General features: G+C 48.5%; 1 protein-coding gene across 3 annotated transcripts; it reads right to left on the bottom strand.

Annotated features, from left to right (window-relative positions):
- Positions 1-933: 933 nt before the first annotated feature.
- On the bottom strand, positions 934-20,297 carry LOC144142412 (uncharacterized). 3 transcript variants are annotated; one of them, XM_077673912.1, is made up of 5 exons: positions 10,551-10,719; positions 10,165-10,475; positions 6,470-6,936; positions 3,935-4,277; positions 934-1,600 (listed from the first exon to the last, which is right to left on the bottom strand). In XM_077673912.1, the coding sequence occupies exons 2-5, from the start codon at positions 10,444-10,446 to the stop codon at positions 1,328-1,330; spliced, it is 1,365 nt and encodes a 454-aa protein (XP_077530038.1). In that variant the 5' UTR covers positions 10,447-10,475; positions 10,551-10,719; the 3' UTR covers positions 934-1,327. The 3 variants fall into 3 exon arrangements, with proteins under 3 accessions (XP_077530038.1, XP_077530036.1, XP_077530037.1); XM_077673910.1 differs by lacking the exon at positions 10,551-10,719 and adding an exon at positions 19,936-20,297 and having other exon boundaries at positions 935-1,600; XM_077673911.1 differs by lacking the exon at positions 10,551-10,719 and adding an exon at positions 10,738-12,202 and having other exon boundaries at positions 935-1,600.
- Positions 20,298-25,080: the final 4,783 nt, after the last annotated feature.

Genomic DNA, 25,080 nt, shown 5'->3' with positions numbered 1-25,080 from the left:
TGACACCGGCGACGGGAGTTTACATAAACAAAGACGTTTCAGCGCGTGCTTCATCACATCGTCTACAAATGGTGAACAGTACAGATCCACTACGGGATGTAGACCATCAAACAACACAACAGGGGAAAGACGGTGGGCGTATAAGCACGAGACAAGCGCTGTTTGAAGGTCTACATCCCGCAATAAAGCAACTAGTCTGGCTCGCGATTCTGCTCTGCGGAATGTTTCCCGTGTGGAAGCCGAAACGTCTTTGTTTTAGAGCGAAAGGTCTACTATGCTAAATCTTTCAAAGTCATTCATCGCGTTGAGCCGTCGGCGTGCAAGCTGCTCTTTTCTTACCGCTTCGCTCTCCTATGTCCTCGCTGCTGCGATAACACGTGACTAGGCGAGGTGGGAATGGCTATACCTCGCCTACGCTTGATCGCTCAGTCTCAGTCTCAGTGAGCTTCAGCGCAAGCGAACCACGTGACTCGGCGAGGGTTGCTTCGCCGGCGCCTGGCCTCTCAGTCTCAGCATCGATGGCGCGCCGGCTGGGATGTCTGTTCGTGCCTTTCAGCGCAAGCGAAAGGATGAATCCAGTAATCCACTAAATATAGCTAGATGGCAGACTGCGAAATGTTGAGCAAATGCAAAATTTCACGAAAGAAGGTGTGCATTGTTTTAGGGGCGAAGCACCTTAAGGTCGAAAGAACCTTAAGGCCGGCTTGTCCGGCGTCCGTGCTCACGGCGCAACATCGTGTAAATCGAAACATCTGTGAACCAAAGGTTCACAAAGGTTAACAAGAACAAAATAAAATGTTCGCGAAACGTTAGAGAGAGAGAGAGGGAGAATGTTCCCGGAGAGCCTTGATGCGCATGCGCGAGGAACACAGGATAGGATTGAATTGGATTTGGATTCGATTGGATTGGATTGGATTGGATTGAATTGAATTGCATTGAATTGGATTGGATTGGATTGGATTGGATTGGATTGGATTGGATTGGAAATCGTTTTATCAGCAGTAAGCACTCTCACGGGGGATTTACGGCAAGAACAATCCCCAGTGCTTCGCCCATTAGTCATGATTCCCTTCGTGGAGATGCGTGAATTTTTTGCTTTGGCTCGTGATTACTATGTTTGGAAGCCCTAAATGTGAGAGATATTTTTATAAACTTTGTGGTTGGTGCCAGTTTTCAGGTGCTGTCAAGGCACCAATAGAACCGATGCGCGACTCTTAGTGCACGTCAACCGTTCAATGCGAGGGACAGCGACCACTGAGCATCTGTCGTTGGCCTTCGGTGTCGACCCCGTATCGTGCCCACAGGCTGTGCTGCGGACGCGAGGGCGTCATGGCAGCACCTCGAAGCGCAGCCGGAGCCTGTCGTTGGCGACGTACTGTCCTGCTTCGAGAGCCGCCAGGTCGATTGAGGTGGTGCTGATGCAGGGCCCGTTGCCGCGCGAGCCCTCGCAGGGCCTGGCGTATGCCCGATCGTCCACCGCCCCCGGTTCCATTTCCAGCGGCCAGGTTATCCGGGCGTCGCCCGACGGGACCACTACCCAGAGCCGCACGTGGTGGTGGAAGGGCCACAGGAGATGCTGGTCGTTGTCTCCTCGCAACACCTGTCGAGCGTTTTCAGAGTGGAAATTTACAACCGTCCGCTTTTCACTTTTCACACTCTCATTTAACTCGCTAAAATAAAGCTCATTCGCCCCCTCACTCCCCTTTTCCCGGTTCACAATCGACTTTCTGCTTGCTAGCACGCACGTCGAAAAGGTTGAACACACTAGTCATCCGATAAATAAATTCCTACACGCTCGGCAGTGTGTCTAGTCAAAGTCAGCAAATCGATTTCGTGATGGTGCGAGACAGGCAGCTCTTTGGAACGAAATTTTCTCACGAAGAAATCTCTGTAAACCAACGGAGAAAATTCAGAGAATAGCCTACACACTCTGCACTGATATCTGGTATGGTACGTAGGCAATTTCGAAAGTACAGTGGACTCCCGTTAAGACAAGCTCGGTTAAGAGGAACTCTATGGTTAAGACGAACAACATTTGTGCTCTCTTGTAACGTCCACAATGCAAAAAACCTCCGCTTAAGACGGATTTCTGACAATACGAACAAATTTTTACGGTCCCTTTCAGTTCGTCGTAACGGGAGTCTACTATATATAAAACCAGTAGAAGAGACACTGCACAGAGAAGAGATACACAGGGACGGCCAGTGGTCCATCGGCCGTCCGTGTGTTAAAGGGACACTGAAGTGATATGTAAACATTGCGGGATTACTAGCGCAAATTGTAGTCCGGAGTCCCCAGGCCATGTTTCGACCACTCTAGGCGCGTTTACGCGATTTTATTTAGTAGAAAAACTAATTCGAAAACGCTGTCCTCCTCTCTTTACGCTCGCCCATTTTCTGTGGCGTTTTCGTGTGACGTCAGGAGGGGACGAGCTGGCAATTGGCTGCGCGTGCACGGCTGCGCTACTGCACGGCTCCCCGGCCGACAGAGTCAGTCGGCCCAGCGTTTCGTCCGCCGGCCGCCGGCGGGTCGTCGCAATCAAGGAGGGTAAAAAAAATTGCTTGGTCGCAATTCGTTCGCTTAGTTGAAACGAAGCCAGGACACGTTTGTGAATGGAAGAATGTGCCTTTCTTTACTTGGTTTGTTTGTACACTGTATCTAGCTCCAAGTCAAGGTCGCTTCACACAAGCGCTGCACATGCGACGCTTCGCTGACTGGTACGCCAGTAGGAAAATATAAGGCCTCTTGAAGGCGGGAGAAGAGTCAGCGAAGTCAATATAGGTACTAAGCAAATAAAATCAACTGATATTTTTACCGTACAGCGTAAAACTAGGGCGCGGGAAGCACTTTTTTGCGCTGGGCGAACAAGCACAGCGGTCAGCAGCACGACTACGCATCTGCGAACGCTTTTCCGTCTACGAAATGCAATTGCTAGACGTGAGCTACTGTGGAAACTCGGGCGACGCTTACTGCACGATCGCAGTACAACAAATAGTCACCTAAGCGGCTTGAAATGCCAAAACTAAATAAAAGTGTAAACCGGTTGTACAATATATACCCTATATTAGCAAGGCATTCGCGATCCGCTTTGTGGCTTAGCGGTCTGGGGCGCTCGGATTTCACCGCAAATGTTTTGCGAGTCACGAGTTCGAATCCCCGCGGGTACGTGCTTTTTTTTTTTGTAAGTTAACTTTTTTTGTTTTCCGCCGATGTTTTCTATATTGAGTTCACCTTTTTTGGGGCCGCAACGTTCATGGCTACACGAACTAGTTCACAAAACGCGCGCAGGCTGGCACTGGCGCGCTAGCGAGTTCTCGTTCGCGTGCTGTTGCCATAAGCACCGACTGCTTGCAGGCAGTGGGCACAGGCCAGAATGAACAGACCCTTGGCCTGGTGCGAACACGCTTTTTACGATACAGGCATGAGGGAGGCAAGCTCCAAATATGGGGGAAAAGCGCATGACATTTGGGCGTCTGCGGGTACGCGGAGGGCGTTCATGCACTGCGTAGGTCTCGGCTAGTGAATGCTACGACTACAAGCCGTCCTGGGAGGCTTATCTTGTGCATTTTACAGCCGACAACATGGCAGAAGCGCGGTACGATGATTACTGAGATATTGAGAATGCCCACCCAACAAAGCCATTGGTTATGTTTTACAGAACCGAAACCGAAACTTGTGTGATTGCTAACCTTGGGCATCGTCCAATCACGGCGCCCCTCCTCTCAACGTCACAGCCTTAGTTGGTGCGGCCGCCGCAAACCGCGCATGGTAGTTTTTCTTCTTTCGCGCTTTGTAAAATAATTACCGATTTGTCAACCGGATAAACGATGAAAAGTGTGCTAATTTGAGCCAGTCTACGCAGTGCAAGCAAAAACGGGAGCTTGACAAATTCACTTCAGTGTCCCTTTAAGGAACAGGTGAATAGTGAGCCCACCTGTAGGCCCATGTGCATCCTGACGCCCTTGTCGTGCTTCTTGAACCGAATGATGGGCTCGATGCGGTAGCCGAAGAAGTAGCCGGGGCTGCTGGGCGCGTCTACCTTGCCGTCCCGCAGGGCTACCTCCTTGAGAGACGCGTAACTCATCACGCACCACTCGTGACTGCTGCTGCTGCTGCAGGCCGTCGTCGGGCGCAGGGGGCCGGCGTGCACGTCTAGCCGCGTCCTCGCGTCCCTGTCGATGGTTTCGTCGGCGTGCGCTGTCCGGTACCGCAACTGGTAGGTCCTCCACGCCTTGAGGACCTCGCCGATGCCTTCGCGAAGCTGCTTCACCCCTGAACTGCCAATCGAAGGAGGAGCATTGGCACTGTCAAAGCTCCCTATCTTGTCACACCCATCAGTCTCACATTATATGCCACAGTGCGGACAGGGTAAGTCGGCGAAAAGGTGATGACCACTGAATTGGTCTCAAGCGTACCTTTCAGTCAAAACCATCAGATAACCTTGGACATGATTCCAGAGTGTTTGTAATGCGGTTAGAATTTAGGGTAGTTGATTACAGCTTTCGATGGACCGACTTGTCGAGGTTCAATAATATTGAAACAGAAACGACAGTTTCATCAAAAGAGGTTGCTCATTGTTGCCTTAACCTTCCGAATTCCCGGGGAGTTCTCTGCCCCCGTAGTCAGCTCCACACTGACGGCGTATATACGGTGATCCCATTCTTCGATACCTGTCCAGTTCAATCGCTTTTGATACGCCGTTCTGCATTTAACACCACCTAACGTCTTGAAAGTCATCCCTTAAAGCTACATAATCGAAAAAAAATGTGACTTCCGGTCATAACATTTTCATCGAAAATATGCATCAGCACCCCTCTCTCATAATGAACTGTTGGCCTTAGCGGATCTTTCATGCGATCATTTATTGTAGCCTTAAGAGCCCCTTGCGCAGTATGATGTAGCGGTAGGGGTCAAGAATAGAATCAGTAGAACATAATTGATAGTAGTAAAAGGCACAAGCGTGAGTCAGGTACATGATGAAGACATTAACAACTGAAATAAACAGATATACAGAAAGGAAACTGCAGCAAATATAAAACTAATAACAGGTGAAAACAAGTGGTTAACTGTTTGAATGCCGAAGGGGTTGCGAAGAGTGGCTATAAACATCAGGCATGCTATTCGATCTCAGTCTCACATAACTCGAGCAATAGTAAATAATTATCGCATTTAAAAAAAAAACTGGCTGGTTGATGCCACTATCGAAGCAAATGTTTCTGTTAGAGACCGACATTCAGCTACCTGTGCATCACATATATAAAGCCACATAATTTTAGGACAAGTGATGAATACATACGCACGCACACGCACTCGCACCCTTCGAGAGCAGCGCCATATGTCTTGAATGCGCTCACTTGGGAAACCATGTCCTACAGGTCACCCCACGGGCACAATACAGTGAGAGAAGTAGTATGCCACTGCTACGCTTCCTAAAGCTTCTGTGCAGTATTGAAGCCTTGAGAGCCCTCTTGAATGGTCAACGCAGGTATTGCACTACACTGGGAGCGGACATAAAAACTTCGATTTCTTTGTGCAAGAGCCGCACCTGCTTCATGCGAGACGCCGTAGTAGAGAGCTATACTGGGAATAGCACTCACACAATGCGGCAAACGTGAACGGGCACAGTAATCACGTACCTACGATGGTTCTTGTGTTTCGCCTTTATTAGAAATTCATGGTTAAGCATTACAAAAACGTGACCGAGCCCAACGCTTTAGTTACTGCCGCCATGACTGGCAGAAAAGTGGCGTACTTGAGTTACTGCGGGAGTGATTTGGTTACGTATATGCGTGTGCAAGTCTTTGCTGCAGCTGCGCGTATATACAAAATGCTCAGTTAAAAAAAAGGAAGTGCGCCAGCCATCTCTGTGTTGAATGTAGCCGGAATGTCAAGCGTTTGATCAGATGCGCGGTTCGCGTGATCCGAACCCTAAATCACAGTTCATATCGAGTCACATAGTCGCTCATATAGTAATCACATGCTGTGAGCAGATGGATAGCATTTGCAATTATTCAATAAATTCTTCGCGTTTAAGAAACTGTTCAGAATTATGTAGTTCGAACTCACGACGGTGAGACGTAAAGGGCTTCATTGGGGAAATGCCAATTACTAGCCTATTGCAGCAGGCATTCATTTTGGTGCGTGTCTTGTCAGCAGGGCTCGCGCGTTTGCTTAGCGAGGGAACTTCACTTTGTTTAGGCTTCTTTTGCCGCATACTGTACATAAGTTTACTCGCAAAGTTGCTGAGGGTAAAGTGGGGTAATAACAACGCAAGACTCAGCTTTGCAGGTTTTGCATGCGTGCAAGCCTTCAAGCTTTTCGACGGAATAGTACAACCAATCTGCGCTTTCAACGTGAACCGACTGCTCTAGCTCTAGGTCTCACCATTGGGTTTCTTTACCTTAAAACTTATAATGGCTTGAAAGCGTGTGTTATGATTTCATTTTCCGCCTTCGCGTGCTGTGCGTACCTGGCGGAGTTCATCTCGCGTTGTTTGGCGGAGTTTCGCTTCTGGCTGCCATTGGAGGCCTCTACGCTGTCTGGTCCCGGGTTCTTCTCCATAGCGGCCAGCGCCGCAAAGCTTTGCGCCAGCAGCTCCTTGAGTTCTTTGAGGTCGGCCTCCAGAGATTCATTCTTCGCAGACACTTCCTCCAGAGCTGCCGTGGCTTCCTGGAGAGCCTTCTCAGTTTCGCTGTCTATGGTGGCGGATTCTGTCTGGGAGAGAGTGTCCGCCGGAAGGTCCAGGGGCGCTCTTCTGGGGACCACGGCCAGTCGGCAGCCGGACCGGAGGTGGTCGACCACGTCTCTGTGAAGGACCACCGCCCCGCACTGGGAGCACGAAGCGGCGTGGAAGGCGCACTCGTTGCTGAAGTGATCGGCTATCTTGGAGACCTCGGCCACGGCGTCGCAACCGTTCACCTCGTTCCAGCAGCATACCTGCATGCATGAGGCCGCAGCTGGTGCTTTATTGCGGAAATATATATGCCTCCAACCCTCGGTAGTTCACTACGTACGATGGGACGTAACTCAGAAACACCACACTCACACCCCTTCCCTCATGTACAAACACATAGATTATACAGTCTGTCAAAATGTTCTAGGACATAGCGAAAGTGCATAGGCCACAAAAATTCAATATACAAGGTTACCTCGCCAGCGATGCTGAAACGTTTTATACCGGAAGGGTAAGAAAACACCTTTATTTCTCACTGCCATGAAATATTTTGGTCACAGTTAAGCGTTGCGCTCATTCTTTGAATTGTTACTCTTTGAGACAAAAACCGCGTGGCGTGGCCTAGAAAATTTTGAAAAAGACTGTACATGTGTTTACGTGAGCAGGATGTAATGTCAAGTGTAGGCGGCAAAACCTCTCCAAATACTTTCAGTGGCTCCTTTCGTGCGACGCACGAATCTCAATATTCTTGCATCAACCCGCATTTAAGTTTTTTTCCTTGCCTGTACTTTTAATCGCAAAATAGAAACCACATTTTGTTTCTTGCACTCGTTTGACCTTGGACTTGTTTGGGCAGTGCCTTAATCAATATTGTCATAAATAAGCTATTGTAAAATTACAATTTAAAGTGTTGTAGTAATTATTCTGCGCACTTTTTTATCGATATTGGAACAGCTTTGCTGTACAATCATTTCCGCGGAGATAAATGGCAACCAATCTTTATACTGAGGAGTTCCTGTTTGGCACGTGCTGCGCAATGTTTTTTGACCTTCTGCTATGAGCCACGCACACCAGCTTTTGAATGCGTAGCATTCTTTGCCGAGCACCCCCACAGCCAGGACCGTGTAACGTCCTGCATTTCCATAAAAAGGCAGATATCGCGGAAGTTCCGCGTGCAATAGTTATAATGGCGTAAATGAAGATAACTGGTGGCAGGAAATTTTGAAAAACTAAAAAATAAAATAATGAAAAAATTACGGAAAATGGCGAAACGTGTAACGCGCTGGATTTCCACAATAATGCAGATTTCGCGAATGTTCCACCTGTAATCGTTATAATAGCGTAAATGGACATAATTCAATCAATCAATCAATTTTATTTGGCAACTCCAAATTCATAGAGGTGCCAGGGGGCAGACAAAAAGCCTGCGATAAGCGGCTTGACAAAGGTCTGCGCCCCCTTAATGGTAATACATTTCTGCATCATGCAGCAAGATAGAAAGAGAGATGAAAAAAGGGTGATGAATCCGAAAGAGAGAGAAAGTTGCTTAAACGAAATTTTGAAAAACCTAAAAAAAGAAAAATCTCAAATAATTAAGGGAAAATGGCGAACCGTGTAACGCCCTGCATTCCCACGATAATGAAAATTTCGCGAAAGCTTCACCTGTATTCGTTATAACAGCGTAATTGAAGATAGTTGGTCGGACTGGATTTAGAAAAAAAAACAAAAAAATTGGCCTGAAAGTAACTCACACTCAAGACAGGCGGCATAAGAATGATACGCATTAGTAGATAATTCTCTGAATTTCTGCAGAACTTTTGTACAGGATTAGTTTGCACAACATTTTGTTGTAGAATGTCTTATAGGCTAGAGAAGTAGGGCTTCTAGCTTATAGGCTAGAAAAGTAGGGCTTTTGTGTGTTGAAACATTGCTCCAAACCCTACCAATACACCGGCTAGCAAAACACAATAATATCACAATTAAGGATAAATGTTATGTGCAGGTCATCAAATATGAGGGTCTGTTTGTATTGTGGGAATGAATTTGCTGAAGCACGACGATTGCAGCTATAGTAACAATCCTATTAAGAAAGCACGCGATAAATTTTTGTACAAACATTTACCCAAACAATAATTTCTGAGAAATCAGTCATTGCTCCACCAATGACCACCCAAACATTTTTATCTCACGGAATCACTCAAGCCACATTGCGTCACATAGAATAAGTGAAACAAAGCACATTTTTCTACGCGAGTTTATCAAACACCGTCGATAACAACAATTGATCATAAAAAAGATTGGGTAGATTGAGAGAAGAATTTTGCCAATTCCGAAAGCCTTTCTACTAATGGGAAACCGCAAAAGCATTTTAACCGAAGCAGTCCAAGTATGAGCATCTGCACAAACTTTCAAATACAATTCCAACTTAAATTCTCGTAGAGCCCAGGCAACAGTAGATCGACTTCCTACGGTTAAGATTAGGGAGAGGAGAACTCATTGTTGGAATTCTCAGAAACCGTTACCAAAATTGCAGGTTTGGATAACACTCACTTTAGGCTGCGGAATTCTCATCTAAAGTGACCAGTTCAGCCTTGCAATGAGCTGTGTGAATCGGTGAAGTCGTAGATACTGGACAATCAAGTGACACATGCTCTCTTTTCTCGTCTGCGAAGACCAGAAAAGAAGCCCGAAATGACTAATAAAAGAGAAGTATGTATATGTGTATATATATATATATATATATATATATATATATATATATATATATAGATTTCGATGAGTTTTGCAACGGGCCAGAAGAAACGGTCAGGTAAAAGATAAGAACAACTTTGCGGTTAACTTGTTTATTATAAATTAGTCCGACAGTTTCGGAAGTGGAACTTCCTTCCTCAGGGACAATCCCTGTCCCCCTGAGGAAGTAAGTTCCACTTCCGAAACTGTCGGACTAATTTATAATAAACAAGTTAACCGCAAAGTTGTTCTTATCTTTTACCTGACTATATATATATATATATATATATATATATATATATATATATATATATATATATATATATATATATATATATATTTATATATATATATATATATATATATATATATATATATATATATATATGTATGTATATTCTATATCAAGTGGGTCCGGGCACACTTCATAAAATAGCCATTTATTCCCTTACAGGCGGCCTAACTCGGTTACTGATACTGTGAATGCTGTGTCTGTATTTATCCTGTGCTGCGAGGAACCATGAGTGAAAAAACACCATTCATGGTCCCCATGGAGACTTCTCTCAGCGACAGCTTATATTCCTAGCCGTATTGATTTTTTTTCCCTCGCACCTAACCGCCTATTCCCCCTACCTGGACCACGGGTGCTTTTGTTCTATAATAAACGTGCTTTCTACCACTACTGGCAGTGATCGCCGTAACCGCAATCTGAGCTGCCTCCGATCCTCCAAGCTATACGGAAGGACCAGAAACTGTCTCACCTTCTTCCTCATGAAGTTCTCCAGCGACAGCGATATCCACTCGGCGTCGTCACGCCCGAAGGCCTGGCCGTCGAGGGCGCACACTCCCCCCAGCCGCAGGCAGCCCTCGTAGCAGGGCCGGCACATGAAGTGAGCGCAGGGCAGCTGCGCCGTGGCGTCGGGAACCAGGCCGCACAGGCTGCACACCCGCACCGTGGGCACGGGGTCCACGAAGCAGGTCGGCCTCCAGTCCAAGTCCCGCGAGTAGCCGAACAGCGTGTAGTACGGGCTGCGGGGAGCCATTTTGGAGCCACCGGCGGGTGCGTCTTCCCCTGTGTGAAACACTATAGTGCGGCTGCAGAACGATGATTAACTGCTGAGTTGCGACGCTATCGCGGCGCGCATACCTCAGGGCGGCAGTCACCTCGATTGAGATATCTCGCCATTAACGGGAGGGGAACCTGCCGTGCACACTACCAGTCAGCAGGTGATAGCGCGTTTTGTAAGGGTATTGGCATAATAAAGGCGGATAGCACGAGCTCTGTACGCTGGAGCTACGACCAAACGAAAACAGCACAAAGTACGGGTAGAGACCTTTGATGTCCAGCCGTATATCTTGGGCGGGCAATAAGTGTTAGTACGCCGTCGAGGGCTTGGGCTGCTTCGAAGGCCTGGAGATAAGTAGAAACTTCGCCGGAGACAAAGGCGATAAATGGCTCGGATAACACACAACGCCACACCGATTGGGAGCGCCGTTGAAGTATGTTCCCGCTTGCGAAGTCCCTCGCCTTGTGAGGACGTATACAATCGAACCTTCTTAAACGCGACAACAGTATAGGAGAATGTCAATAACTGGGCACAACTTATATTAAACGTTCCCGGGTTTTCGAAACACTGCGCCCATAAAATCTCGGGGTGTACATATGAAAACGTTTTTATAAGTTTTAACCCGAAACGTGGGCATAAAATGCACTAAACGTGCATTCATCACTGTAAAGCATCGGGCGCCCCGTTTTGCCTTTTCATACAATATAAATTAACCACGACCTCAACAGGGAATGCAACCTTTCTACAGCTGCGTCTGAGAGCATTGCCCGTGCGCATATTTTTTTCTGTAAAACTGAAATACATTTTGTACTTGTCATAATGCAGCACTTTTACAGTAAATGTATATTCGTTATCCCTCAAATGAGCCAGAGCGCCTTACTTGTTTAGAATATCTTCATCAGCACCATACTTACGTACGGGGAAACTTGGAATTCGGAAACATCGTTAAGAAATCAAATAAGACTATTCGTGCAGAAAAGTCAGGCGAAGATTAGCTACTAATGTCTTGTAAATGCATCTATGAAAACCACAGTTGTCTTGACCACGTTTCTCGCAGTTTTCTTTAAAGGCCAACTGCAACAAAAAATCACCTGCCCCAAATAGTGCTCCAACGTGTGGGCACATCATCAGGCGCAACACAGCTCCAGGTGGGGACGGCATAACAAATAAGCTGCTGGCTAACTTAGATAACGAGTCTAGTATTGATCTCACAGGCCACCTCCACATGGTGTGCAGGTCAGGTAGGCTCTCGGAAGAATGGAAGATGGCAGAAGTGCGCCTTATTCCAAAGCCTGGAAGACCACCGAGCACAGAAAATCTACGCCCCATCTAGGGATCCCTAACCTCGTGTTTGGGGAAGTTATTGGAACACATCATCCACAAAAGGCTACAGAACTATCTCGAACAGCACAACATGTTTCCTCATACCATGTGTGGATTTCGCAGTCACCTCTGTACCCAGGACATACTTCTTAACTTAAGGAAGAGGTCATGCTTAAAGCCTCCCGGGACCACCCAAAAGCCATACTAACCCTAGATTTAATAGGGGCATTCGATAATGTCAACCACACAGCCATACTCAAACAGCTAAACGGCCTAAACCGCAGACAACTTACCTACACCTACGTTCGAGACCTCCTTCACGGCCGGAAAGCTATTCTCAAGGTGGGTGACCCAAAATCTGATCCCGTTTCCCTCGGCCACAAGGGCACACCCCAGGGTGCCGTTCTGTCCCCCTTGCTATTTAACATAGCCCTGATTGGTCTCCCTCCGTTCCTGGCTGCCGTACCAGGCATACGCCATGGATTGTATGCGGACGATATTACCATATGGACCATTCATGGATCAGTACGGGACATGGAGAACAATCTACAGCCATTCAATATGCACGGCAGTGTGGCCTAGAATGCTCGCCGCAGACATCGGAGCTGCTGATCCTCTCAGCAAGAAGAAACTCCTCCTGGGTCGCCAATCATCTCTCTACATATGGATGACCATGTAATTGTTTCGGCTCCACAAGTGAGAATTTTGGGCGTGATTTTCCAAAGCGGATCGCTCGAACAACCAACTGCTCAACGGACTAAAGAACACCACAGAGCAAGTATCCCACATGATGGGGAGGATTAGTACCAAGACGAGGGGTATGCGAGAGCGAGAGGAGAATGTACTTAGGCTGGTTCAAGCCGTCGTGGTGTCTAGGATCACTTACTCCCTCCCCTACGCCATACTCTTCAAGACTGAAAACGAAAAGGTGGAAGCGATGATACGCAAGGCGTACAAACTAGCATTAGGACTACCTGTTACCACCTCAACGCAGAAAATCTTGCGGTTGGGAGTCCACAATACCTTAGATGAACTATTGGAAGCCCAGCATTTGAGCCAACTCTTACGCCTGAGCTCTACCCCTACCGGTAGAGCCATTCTATCTCAACTACACCTGCGCTCTCCTCTGCAACACCCGTAGGCGGAAGGCGGATGCGACTCAGCTTCCCGATGAGGTTCGCAAGTTCATTGATGTGGCCCCACTGACACGCAACATGCATCCGACACATTACGAGGCTCGTAGGGAAGCCAGAGCAAAAGCTATTCTGAATCAATACGGCCGAAACTCTGCCACAGTCTATACAGACGCCGCTTCATATCCCGGCCGAACAGCTACGACCACTGTGGTTTCTACTACAGAAGACCTTGTAGGGCGCTATGTCGGGCGAGAGGAAGGAGCCTCAGGCAGGACGACCGTTCGTCGCAAGGCAAAAGAAGATTTTATTTTGTGAGCACCAGCGAGACCCCCGTGTCTCGTGCGCCCGCGCGGCCACGCAGCCTGTGACCTTGTCGATCGGGCTGATGCGCGAGGAGCGGCGCTCGATCCAGCGATGTCACTGGAGCTGGTGCTACAGGGACTGCCGCCACTACAGGGCCCCCCCCCCCCTAGCGCGTAGCGCGTTAAGCAAGAAGCCGAAGTACAAGCTATGTGCAGATAATTAACTAGGCCTATCCATGGTAAAGGTCCTTAGACGGTCCAGGGCAAATCGCAGGTAAACTATGGGAGCAGTCCTGGTCAGTCCGTTGTGGGCCTCCGGAGCGTTGATTGGCCTCAGGTGGCCTTGGCTTGGAGTGCAAGGTGGGACGAACTGGTGTACGGTGGAGTAGTCCCGAATTGAAAAAGGCATAAACCGCGGCCACAGTGCAGACTTGGCGGGGCCGGTAGAACGGGCGCTCCATGACCAGACTCTTGCGACGTGTGTACACTGGCGTTCGTGTGCCAGTACGAGGAGGCTTATACTGTCGGCGGTGACGGTTTGAGCACGGCGGTGTCTGGTGCGACATCGTTGCGCATGCTCTAAGCGTAACCTCCGTACGACTCCTAGGGTGACAGCGGCTGCAGCGAGGCCCCCACGTCCAGGAACGCCGACGGATATGAGCCCACAACGCTGGTCGTAGCCGGCATGCAAGACGTTGTTTGCCAAGACGGCACTGACGCCTCGTCGATGTGCGCCGAAGCAGTGGCAATGACGAAACTCGCTTTCTCGACTGGTGTTTACGAAGTCGTTGGCGACGTCGGCGACGAGTTTCGGGAAAGCGCTCCTCTGGTGGCGACATCGGTGAGTTATGAGGCTGGACGTCTGTCGCCAGTGGGTCGGGCTTTTCCTGGTAATCGTGCACGTCGCGGTTGTCGGGGTGGGCGCGGGGCGTTTCATGTAGAGTCAGGGTCGCGTCTGTGTTGTCGGGGTCCGCGGAGGGTGCCACTACATGCGCTGCACCCGAGTTATGCTGCGACAGGAGTGGAGCCGGGCTCTGTGTCACTGTCGTGGTAGACTTGACGTGCAACGGCGGTGTAGCGGGCGAAACGCTAACCTGGGCACCGGTATCCACGAGAAATCTCTGTCCGGTGGTGCGGTCGGTGACGTGAAAGAGGCGACATTCCTGAGTTGGGCCGAGATCGCTTGTCGCCGTTAGCGGTCGGCCAGGCCGTTTCCCGTCCAGGCGCAGGGCAGGCGGCAGTGGCGGGCGTCAGCGCCAAAACGGCGATGGTAATAGCAAATGCCGTGGTTGGGCGACTCACAGCGCGGGCGTTCTGAGCTTCGGCGCTGCGACGACGAGCGATGACGTTGACGCGAACGTTGCGACGAGTTATCGCGGCGTATTGCGGCAACGATGATCTTCTCTAGACGATCGCAAAGGCTGTCGAGTCTAGATGAAGCGGCGGAATCCCTGGGCGCTGAAGCGGGGTTCCTTGGGGCGGGAGGAGACGGGGGCTCAGATGATGCAACCGCGGCCACTTGAGAAAAGGGGGTGGCGACCTCCATGACTGTCTGCCAGCGCGGCGAGTGCCTGCAGGTACATGGCTGCGGCAGTGGCGAGGAGCATTTGGACGTTGGAAGGTAGGCGCTGAAGGAAGAGCTCACGCAGTAGTGTGTCATCCATGGCGTGAGAATGCGTGTAAAGTAGTTGCTTCATGCGCCGTAGGAGTTGGCTTGGCCTTCGGTCGCCGAGCTCCTCGGTGGAAAGAAGCTGCTGGATGCGCATGCGTTCCGAAGCAGCTGTGCGCTCCATGAGTGCAGCCTTGAGCTGGTCGTAAGGCGCTGCGGGGTGGGTGTGGTTGAACGAAGCGAGGATGTCGGAGATCTCCTCTGCGGCTGTCGGCGGAAGGGCTCGGACGACGTGGAGAAATTTGGTTTCTTGAGAGGTGATCCGAGCCAGCTGGCATTGCGCCTCTGCTTGCAGAAACCAGGTCGTCGGGTGGCGCTCCCAGAATTGCGGAAGCCTAACGGTCAAGGCTGAGACTGCTTCGCCGGCTTCTCGTGAACGGATTGAGACCTGGTTGTCGAGGGACATGGATCTACATTAACCTCGGTGGCGTGTTCGGTAGGGTCACCAATTGTGGGGCGCTATGTCAGGCGAGAGGAAGCAGCCTCAGGCAGGACGACCGTTCGTCGCAAGGCAAAAGGAGATTCTATTTTGTGAGCACCAGCGAGACCCCCGTGCCTCGTGCGCCCGCGCGGCCACGCAGCCTGTGACCATGTCGATCGGGCTGATGCGCGAGGAGCGGCGCTCGATCCAGCGATGTCGCTGGAGCTGGTGCTACAGGGGCTGCCGCCACTACAACCTCATTACATGCGCATCAATTCCTGCCATCCCCTCGCTGCAGGCGGAGGAAGTAGCCATCTCCCTAGCGATTGCACAAACTTCGGCAGAAATAATAATCACAGAAAGCCAACAAGGATGTAGAACCTTCTCCAGCGGTTGCACATCACGCCCTGCCCGAACAATTCTTCTCCAGCATCCTCCTCAACATCCCGTGAGGATTATTTGGGCTCCAGCCCACTCCGCCGTGTCTGGCAACGAAGCTTCACATCAGAGTGCCCGAGAGTTGACCCACCGGGCAAGCCAGGAGTTCGGCGAGCAGTGGCAGGTCTGCCCCCTCTTGTCATTCCACGAAATCACCCAGCATTACCGCCCGGAATGAACGCTATATCCCCCTGCGCACAAAAGCCTCACGAAAGAACAAGAGCGCCACCTCCGAGGCATTCAAACAAACACTTTTCCCCACCCCACTAGAGCCCACATTCTGGTCCCCACCATGTACTCCTCGCAATGCCGCTTCTGCGAGGCTTCGGGCACCCTCTACCATATCATGTGGGGCTGTGATAAGAACCCCCACCTGCACCCCTGCCTTCCCCCCCCCCCTGAGCACTGGGAGAGAGCACTGTCCAGCTGGGACCCTGGCGACCAGCTTTGGCTGGTGCAGCGAGCGCAAGAAGCCGGACGGACTCAAGGGGTCCTGGAATGAGGACTCCTCCCCTGGGCTGACAACTTCACATACACGTTTATTCATCCTCCTCCTCAACGTGTGGTATACACTACTAAAGTCTCTTGTGACCTAATTTTAAACTCCACCCGCACGCAGCATTTTTATTAAGACCGTTTGAAAACACGCTACTTCATCCGACGCAACACCCAGCAGAGTGTCGCAACGATTGGCTGGCACTGCGGCGAACTTCCGGATGACATTCCAGGCAGGACTCCCGTCGTGCCATCGTCTCTCCTCAGTAGACCTTTTACGGGCGGCCTCCCGCGAGTAAGCCGCGTAATTCGCGCCTTTTGCATGAATAATTGCTTTCACGCGTTTCCGAAATGCGAGAAGCTGAAGGCCGGCCGGCCGTAACGGTTGCCCTTTTTTCCCACTTTCGGTTTGGACAAGAGCAATTTTCGATCTTCGTTTGCAATGCAGTAACGCAAATTTGGGGCTCCAGATTTTGCACGTAGTGCCTTTTAAAGTAAACTACCGCAAAACAGTGCATTTAGGCGACCGAAGATTTCGTTGCACTTGGCCTTTCACATCTTCTTTGCAGCATGTCAAAAAATGCATTTGCGGTCTGTCGTATTTTGGCTGTGTAAGAGTTCTTATAGTATACCTGAGCTTGGTTAAATTTTTGAAGGAAGCCGGAAGAATCGAGTTGAGCCGCATACTGCAAGAGTTATGCTGAATGACCGGTGGCGTCGGAGCCGAAAGCGGCCTAAGCATGCACGAAATATGCAGTGACAAGCACTTAAATTTCGGCTATAAATCGGGACTACAAACTTCTTCGGAGGCTTTACTGTGCCCATTTTTTTCGTTATCGGATGCGGAAAGGAGTTTGGTGCAGGTTCTGGGTAATATATGGTTCTTATAGTTAAGGGAATAGAAAAGGGGGTATAGTCTAGCTTGTATTATACATGTCAGGATACTTGTACATAGCTAGTTGATTAAGCTTGTTTGCGTTTTTCTGTGTTTTGTTCTTTATATTTGACGCTTTTATGCTAGAAATATGCCCACTCTCTTCTATTTCTCTCATATATCAATCTATCAGCCCCTCCCCCAATCCGCCCATCAGCATGAGTTCCGGTGTCCACCCCCATGTGTGACAAATTACACCTGCTGGTGGACTTTCCTTTCAATTCTCCAAACAATAAACTCTTTCATTCGCTCATCCTATTAGCTTTCATTTCAGTTACAGGTCACAAATCTGTCGCTTCTTGCATTCTCAGGGCTGCAAGGATTTCAGCATCTGGATGCCACTTGTCCAGATGCGCAGTTGTCTAGCGAACAGTTTCATAATTACGGCTCGCTCTGATTCTTCATTTCATTTACATTTTCTTTGGAATGCACGCCTTTGTGCTTCGCGGTTATGCCAGCTGGGTTTACTGAGCCTTGCAATGGATATGCGAGGTTCAAATTTCTTTCTGCAACTGAATAGTGTGTGCGGTATCCAGGCCCGGACTCACCCGACCTTTATTTCTGCGGTAACGCCACTTGCCGGCGTCTAGACGTCTACACGAGTCTAATGGCCAATGTTTTCCGATGGTGACGAGCTACTGTACAGCCTTACTACGTGAGCTAGATCTCGGCCACTGCTGTTTTTCGCGGAAATTCCCTTGTGTAGATGTTTGCTCACGTGGAACAAACTAACGCAGTGTTCATAAAAGTCCTTCCGACGGCACTATAACTCGGCGCAACAGCGACGTTTAGAGTGGCGTCCGACATTCTAATTTTAATACAGGGCTGACACAGGCCAGAGCGTCTGCCGATGTGTTGTGAAGGTTCTGTCTTAGTTTCCTGTTACTACCGCGGTAGTTCTATTCCTGCTCTCGCTTCGTTTATTTTTTTACATCTTAAGTTAATAATTTTTATGGGTTAGGTTGGTTTTGGGTGTTTCAAATGTTTTTTTTTCTTTAGATTATGTTAGGTTAGTTTACGTTACGTTACGTTAATGCAGGGCGAAGTGGATCCAGAGGCGGCCCTTTTCATCGAAACTCTGGTTGACATTCCTTTAGCGGAGTGCTTACAGTACCGCCGGACGGCACTCTAGACACGGCCATGAACTAATGCGTAGCTTTCCGCCAGGCCGCTCCTCATAGCCTGTAAGGCCACGAGTTGGGGTTGTAAACATTTTTGCTTGTAAGTTGTTTTTGCAACCTTAGCCCGAAGTTTCCCGGACGAATCGTGATTCATGACTTATGTCAGCAATGGACCCGCTGTTGCGTTCGCAGGGCACACGGCGCCGCGGTGGGATCCCACTTGAGCAAACCTGATCAACTCGCTGGAACAGCCGCAGCAGACGATGGACCTGATCGACAAGAATGCGGACTTCCCCACCACCATTAAAGGCGTCAAGCCGGAATACTTCAACTTCACCAAGGTCATCGTAGCCGTGCTGTCCGTGAACCACGAGCGCCTGATGACCAAGGCCGCCGTGACGGCCTGGGAGCAGGTCTTCCAGGCAGGCGCGCCATATAACCGATGGGAAGCAACTCTGATCGGTTTTGAATCTAGGGGAAAAGCACAAGACTCGCAGGCACACTGGCCTTGCATTACTTGTGTGATGGAGGACGTCTCGTAGTTTGGCCAGGATATGTCGGACACATTGCGGCAAACGCTACGGCGATGGCGGTGTCGTTGCGCGTGCAACAAGAAGGGAAGGGGGTAGGAAAGAGAAACTCTGACGAACACGCACTAGTGGCTAGTTGCTTCTCGCACAGCACTCAGCAACAGGACGCAAAGAAGGGACACAGACACAGCGCTGACTGCCAACTGTAGCTTTTAGTGGAGAAACGTGAAGATATATACCATCAAAACAAACACAATAAATTGTGCCCTTGAACTCCCTAACCTTTTCGCATTGACGACCGTCCAGATATTCTAATTCCTTATCCGATAGAGAAAAGATTAGGGACTTCAAGGGCACATTTTACTGTGTTTGTTTTGATAGTATATATCTTCACGTTTCTCCACTAAAACCTACAGTTGGCAGCCAGCGCTGAGTTTTGCGTCCCTTCTTTACGTCCTGTTGCTGAGCGCTGTGGGAGGAAGAGCCTCTGACATCGTCCGAACAGATGTGGAAGGAGTCCAATCTAAGGTGCTACAGAAAGTACGTCGCTACTGTTCTGGTTGAAGCCGTTGGCTATGCCGGTCAGATCATAACACCGGTCAAGCTCAGCTGCCGCGCTGCGTCTCCTGTTCCAGACAGCGTGAAGGGGAAGGATGACTGGACGCACGGAGAGCCCATACGCCGGCTAACCACTAGGCTCCTGGTAGCCCTAGCAGAGGGGAAATTGTTACTAGGACAGCGAGCCTGGAGCTATACTAATAATGATGGTTGTCGGATACAGTACTATAAATGCAACATGACCTAAGCGCGTAAATTTGAACGGAATGAAGGATTGAAGACCAGAGAGGGCAGCAGAAAAGACAAAGTGAGCTTGCTGCTGTTAACACATTTTCCTTCGTTTCGAAATGAAAAGGTTGAGCGATTTGCGTTTGCATTACCACATAATGTGCTAACCATGATCTCAGTTTTACTCAGCAGTTACGGTACGTTGGTTACATAATTACGGTGACGGAAACTGGCAATAAACAAGGACTGAAGCAGCTATTATTTTCGACACGCATAAGCGCGAGACAAGGAAAGAAACTGCATGACATACCAGCGTTTGGCGTCGGAAAAACGACAGTAACAATCTGTGAGACCCGCAAAGGCGAATGAATCTCGACCACGCTGATCTTCGGCCTTTTCGAGTCGGCTTCTGTGCTTCTTCACTCCACAATTCTCTGCTTCCCTGGTAGCACTGTGGCCGCACCCTTAGATGATGCGCACTAGTGGGCGATAAGCTGCCGCATTCTTTAAAACTCCCCTTTGTTGAGTATTATCCGTGCCAAGAAATATGTAAGTTCACACGCACACAGGGCAGGGAACAAAGCACGGAAGCACGGAACAAAATATTTTGTAACTGCAGACCACTTTCCGTATACGCTCGCTTCGCTTGCCACATCAGCGCATATGGCAGAAGTCGCACCTCCCTTGCATGACTCACTTACACTTAGAGGGGACCGTAGTAGCTTGTCGCCTTAAGAAACATGCAAAAAAAAATGTTCAGGATAAATGCCAAGCAACGGGGACAATGAACATCATTGCCTTATCGATCACAGCTCAGGAACACTCCCGGCGGTGACGTCTTTTTCGCAAACAATCGAGGGCAACAGTTTTCACTCGCCATGTGTTTTGCATTTGACGCGACCTTACCATGTAATCCACATGTGGCAGAAGAAGAGAACAGCAACGTGCCATCCTGCCAAAAACTTCCTCAAATCATATTTTCAGTTTCGATGTACTTTACTTTGAAAAATGTCACTGAATATTGGAGCCACCTTAGAACAGATACATACTCCACGTTTCTCCAGAAGAACGTCTCGGTTAAAACTATCGTACATTGAAATCAATAAAAGCCTCCGTAGCTCAAAAACAGGCTCTACAGTAATGCCAATTTATCAACTGTCCACAGTAATGAATTCTTTTACGGCAACAAACAGATGATTTTGAGGCAGTGGGTAATGCATATTTTCAGGGTTGATACTAAAGGCACCAACATTGGTATGTTTCTCTTTCTTCAATAATTCGGCACTCATATCCGAAATTTCACAAGAGATGGTTGAACAAGTTCCAGAGATTGTTAAACAAGTTCAGAGACCTAAACGGCTATCTGCATTGCAGGGATGGGATAATGGCCATGTGTGCCTGCCTTTTAGTGCCTTCGCGTCGGCAAATGAGGAGGAGTATTTGCATTCCACAAAATGTAGCGTTCGATAAACTGATTTTAGCCTTTGGTAGAAGCGAAGTATAGGTTTGAGCGAGGAGGGAAAGTCCGATTTTGAAGGTTTTTCGAGTTAGTATGTCGACTTTGGGTTTGAGGGCGAATATGGGGTGGAATATGTGAGGCGAATAATTAAAAGTGCTTGAATTAGTCGTATTGTATCGTCTTTTTTGAAACCTTAACTGTGATTTGTGACGGGTTTGATTAAATGGGTGAGTTGGGTGACAGCTAGTGGCTTGTAGCTGGGGAAGAACGGCAGCGCCAGGGCCATCTTGATGGAATTGGGCTCCGAGTATACGAAGGGTGTGTACTTTAGGTATGGGTGTGGAATGTATGGCTGGTGCAGGCTTTTGGCAGGGTTTTGGCTAGCAAAAACGCAGGAGCTTTTTTTCCAGTTCCCACAACCTAGTGCAAGAACTGGAGGTCGCCCATAAGTGCGGGTGCAGAGGATGATGAGTGCCTTCTTACTGGGGTCATACGTACGAGGGCTCAAGGTCATAGATAAGCGAGGATGGCCTCGATGGCTTCTTGAAGGATATCTTGTTGTGTGCCAGGAGATCCAGTGGTGGTACAAAGAGTTAAATCCTCGGCGTATAGGGCATGGTGGAGACCAGGAATGGTTCGAAGGAGAGGTGGGAGCTTGAGGAGAGCAATATTGAAGAGAAGGGTGGATAAAACTGAACCTTGGGGTGTTCCTTTCTGAGGCGTGCGAAATGTGTTGGGAGAAGTGGCCCAATGCAAAGGGTGGCAGTGCGGTCGGTAAGAAAGGCCCGTACATGCACGCACCCGGTGACACTGGGTTTCTCGAAGTGCTTCTAAGATGGCCTGATGTGTAACATTGTCGAACGCGCCCTTAACGTCGATGGCTAAGATGGGGCTAGGATGAATTTTGTTGAGGTGATCGATGACTTGCCCTATTATCTGTACGAGAACATCTTGAGTTGAGAGGTGTGCGCGGAAGCCAAAAATGATGTGGGAGAATAGGTCGTTGTCTTCAAGGGGAGTAGTGAGGCAGCTGTGGACCATGCGTTCGAAGAGTTTGCCGAAACAGGAGGTGAGGGAGATGGGGTGAAGGTTGGAGAGCTGGAATAACTCCTTGGGCTTAGGTATAAGTGACATATATATGCGTGCCGCCATTGGGAAGGGAAGGTGCCGTTTGTCCAGTGGAGGCTGAAGAAACCCATTAAAGCTGTTAGAGGGGCATTGTCCATGTTGGGGATAGTCTTGTTGGTTACGTGGTCGTGACCGGCAGTGGCGTTTCCGATGAGACAAGAGAGGGCTTGGTCAAGTTTTTTTCAGCGTGAATGGAGCGTCAAGGGCAGGATTCGGAGCGCTAGTGTAATCAGCGTGGCCGAAAGGAGAGGTGTTGCTCTCGGTGCCAAAAAGGTTGGAGTTTTACACACTGGAACAGCCTTGTAAAATCCGGCTAAACTTCGCCTCACGCTCAGTACTAAGCCTAGCCTATCAAGAACATCACAAAATGAAGCATAACTTAGCAAAGCATAGCAAAATCTAGGAAACTTAGCAACACCAAAACAAGCTAGGTCAAAACCCAGGTCCAGCGTTCATTTTTTTTTTGGCTCGTGAACACCTATTTCACACGCTATCAACGCACTACAAAAAATCAAGGGTGTTGCGGTCGGTCGCCACCCTTTTTGTCACACAAAAAGGGTCTTCAGCTACAAATTACGGTGTTGGAACCTAAGAGAAAGGGCGCAATGACCTCCTAACATCATTATCCCACTTATTCGTTCTTTTTTAGGCGATAACGGGGTTAGCCCTTTCGGTTTTTTTTCGGTAGGGTCGATTTTTTTCGCCAAATGCGAACCCACAGGGTTGATTTTTTTATTGCTGATTTGAATTCTTCGGGTGAATCTATTTCGAGAAAAAAATTATCGTAATTTTTTTTCGGGTGACCATAAAGTGACAAAAAAAATCGTTTGTGTTGTTACATATATATGGTTTATTTATGAGTAACACAAAAAAAAATTCCAAATACCCACGCGGGGGATTGGCCAAGAAGTTTTGTGCCTAATGAGGATGTGACCTATATTATTTTATATCCCAAAATTTAGAAAAGGAAATACCCAACAGAATTTTTTAAATGCGTATAATATGAAAGTAGATTCAGGAAGAAAAATGAGCTATGTGTGAATGTTTAGCTGGCTAGCAGGAAAACCGGCCTGTCGCCGCAACATAAGAATGGAGGGCAGACACAACATCCCTGTGGCAGACTCCTAGGGCGGAAGCGCCTAGTGACAGGACCTCGGAACTAGATAGCGGAAGGTTAAGGCGTCTAAAGGTTGACTCCAGATGCGTGCGTCGCATTGGGGAGAAGCTGCGGCAATTAAAAAGGAAATGTTCTATATTTTCCAATTCGTCGCAGAAAGGGCATTGCGGAGATGGAGCCAGACGAGATTTATAAAGATAAAAATTTAGTGGGGGAATTTTGCACCGAAGTTTAGTGATTGCTACCTCGCATATCCTTGTTTCACAAAACATCGGCTTCCATGCATGACGAAGGTGGCTATAATCTCTAGAAGATAGAAGGGCGTCTTGCTTATAAGCCTGGAGTAGCTGTAGACGTTTAAATCTCTCCCCCAATAGAAAACTGTCATTTTGACATTGCACGACCACAGGGCCACCAAGAGACATGCTGGCTAATTGAGCAGCCACTTCATTGTATGAGATTCCTGCATGTCCTGGAACCCACACTAGCCGAACCTCACAAAGCTGACGCGGAACAAATGATCGGAATGTGCGGATAATTGGAGAATCTTTTTCGGATGTTAATGCGGAATTCACAGAGAGGGAGTCAGAAAGTATAACTACATGAGAAAATCTATGCTGAAGTTTTTGAAGAGCCAAAATTATTGCCAATAATTTCGCCTGGAAAATAGGTGTGAAATCAGGTAACCTGATCGAAAAGGACCAATCGAGGTACTGGGAGAATATCCCGACTCCAGCTTTCTCATCAACTTGTGAGGCATCGGTAACAATGACGATATGGGGATGAAGGGTTGACAAATGATCCTCCAGCAATCCATTTAGAATTCGGGCTGCGGCCATATCGACTGTCCTCTTCTTCCTTCTACTAAGCACAAGGAAGCATGTGCAGTAGAATTTGAAGCAGGACACCCAGATTCAGAGAATACGGGTAGTGGAGATAAAATAATGGCTCTGTAGTGGTATATTTGGAAGGACACGCTTTCAATATTTGTTACTGTAATAAGGCCACGCTGCAATTTCAGTCGTATGGAACGAAATCGCGCTTTTTGTGTGTTCGGGTTGATAATTAATCGGCGTTCGCGTTTCATTTGTCCATCTGTACGTGCAAACATCGCGTAGCGCAAAAAATCGACCTACAGAAACGTTTAAACACAACTTAGTAGAAGGATTTGCTCAGAAGCAGAAGAAATACAGCTCCAGAAAACAGCATACTACACATTTCTTTTAATAACAATATTTTTTATTGCTTTAGCGTCGTGCATTCGCGAAATCACAAATTGGCGATGGAATATCAGGTCAGGCCTGGCAGCTTTCGAAATCAATTTTATTCTCCAATAACAAGTCAAAATTTTTGCTCTTAACCTTAGTGCGCGAGGTGTTTTTTTGAGAAGGTGGTCGGATACAAAGCGCCTTTCTCATTGCGCACAACTCTTTGAATCCTTCGTGGACGAAAACGATTCACTGATGGGTTGGCAGAACCAATCACAAAAAAGCGTACAGTAACACCGCGCATTCCTGCTTAATGAGCACGCTCCAATATCCCACTGCGGGTATGTGTCTGCTGTGGGTATGCAACGTTTTGTTTTCACCGAAGATTCAGTTCTCTTTCACCCCAGATTACTGCTGGTCGATCTTCCTAGTTATTTTGTTCAAGCCGATTCATTCGCTGATTGCCTTGTGCAAGCAGTATCACTATGTGCAGAAGTTTAGCAACGCCCGATGCTGCAGCGCACAGTCCTGTTTTTTTTTTTT

This window comes from Haemaphysalis longicornis, unplaced genomic scaffold (genome assembly GCF_048455015.1).
Source record: "Haemaphysalis longicornis isolate Haplotype H1 unplaced genomic scaffold, Haemaphysalis longicornis Haplotype H1 scaffold_6, whole genome shotgun sequence".
NCBI lineage: Eukaryota > Metazoa > Arthropoda > Arachnida > Ixodida > Ixodidae > Haemaphysalis > Haemaphysalis longicornis.
This window is presented reverse-complemented; position numbering and strand designations above follow the sequence as displayed.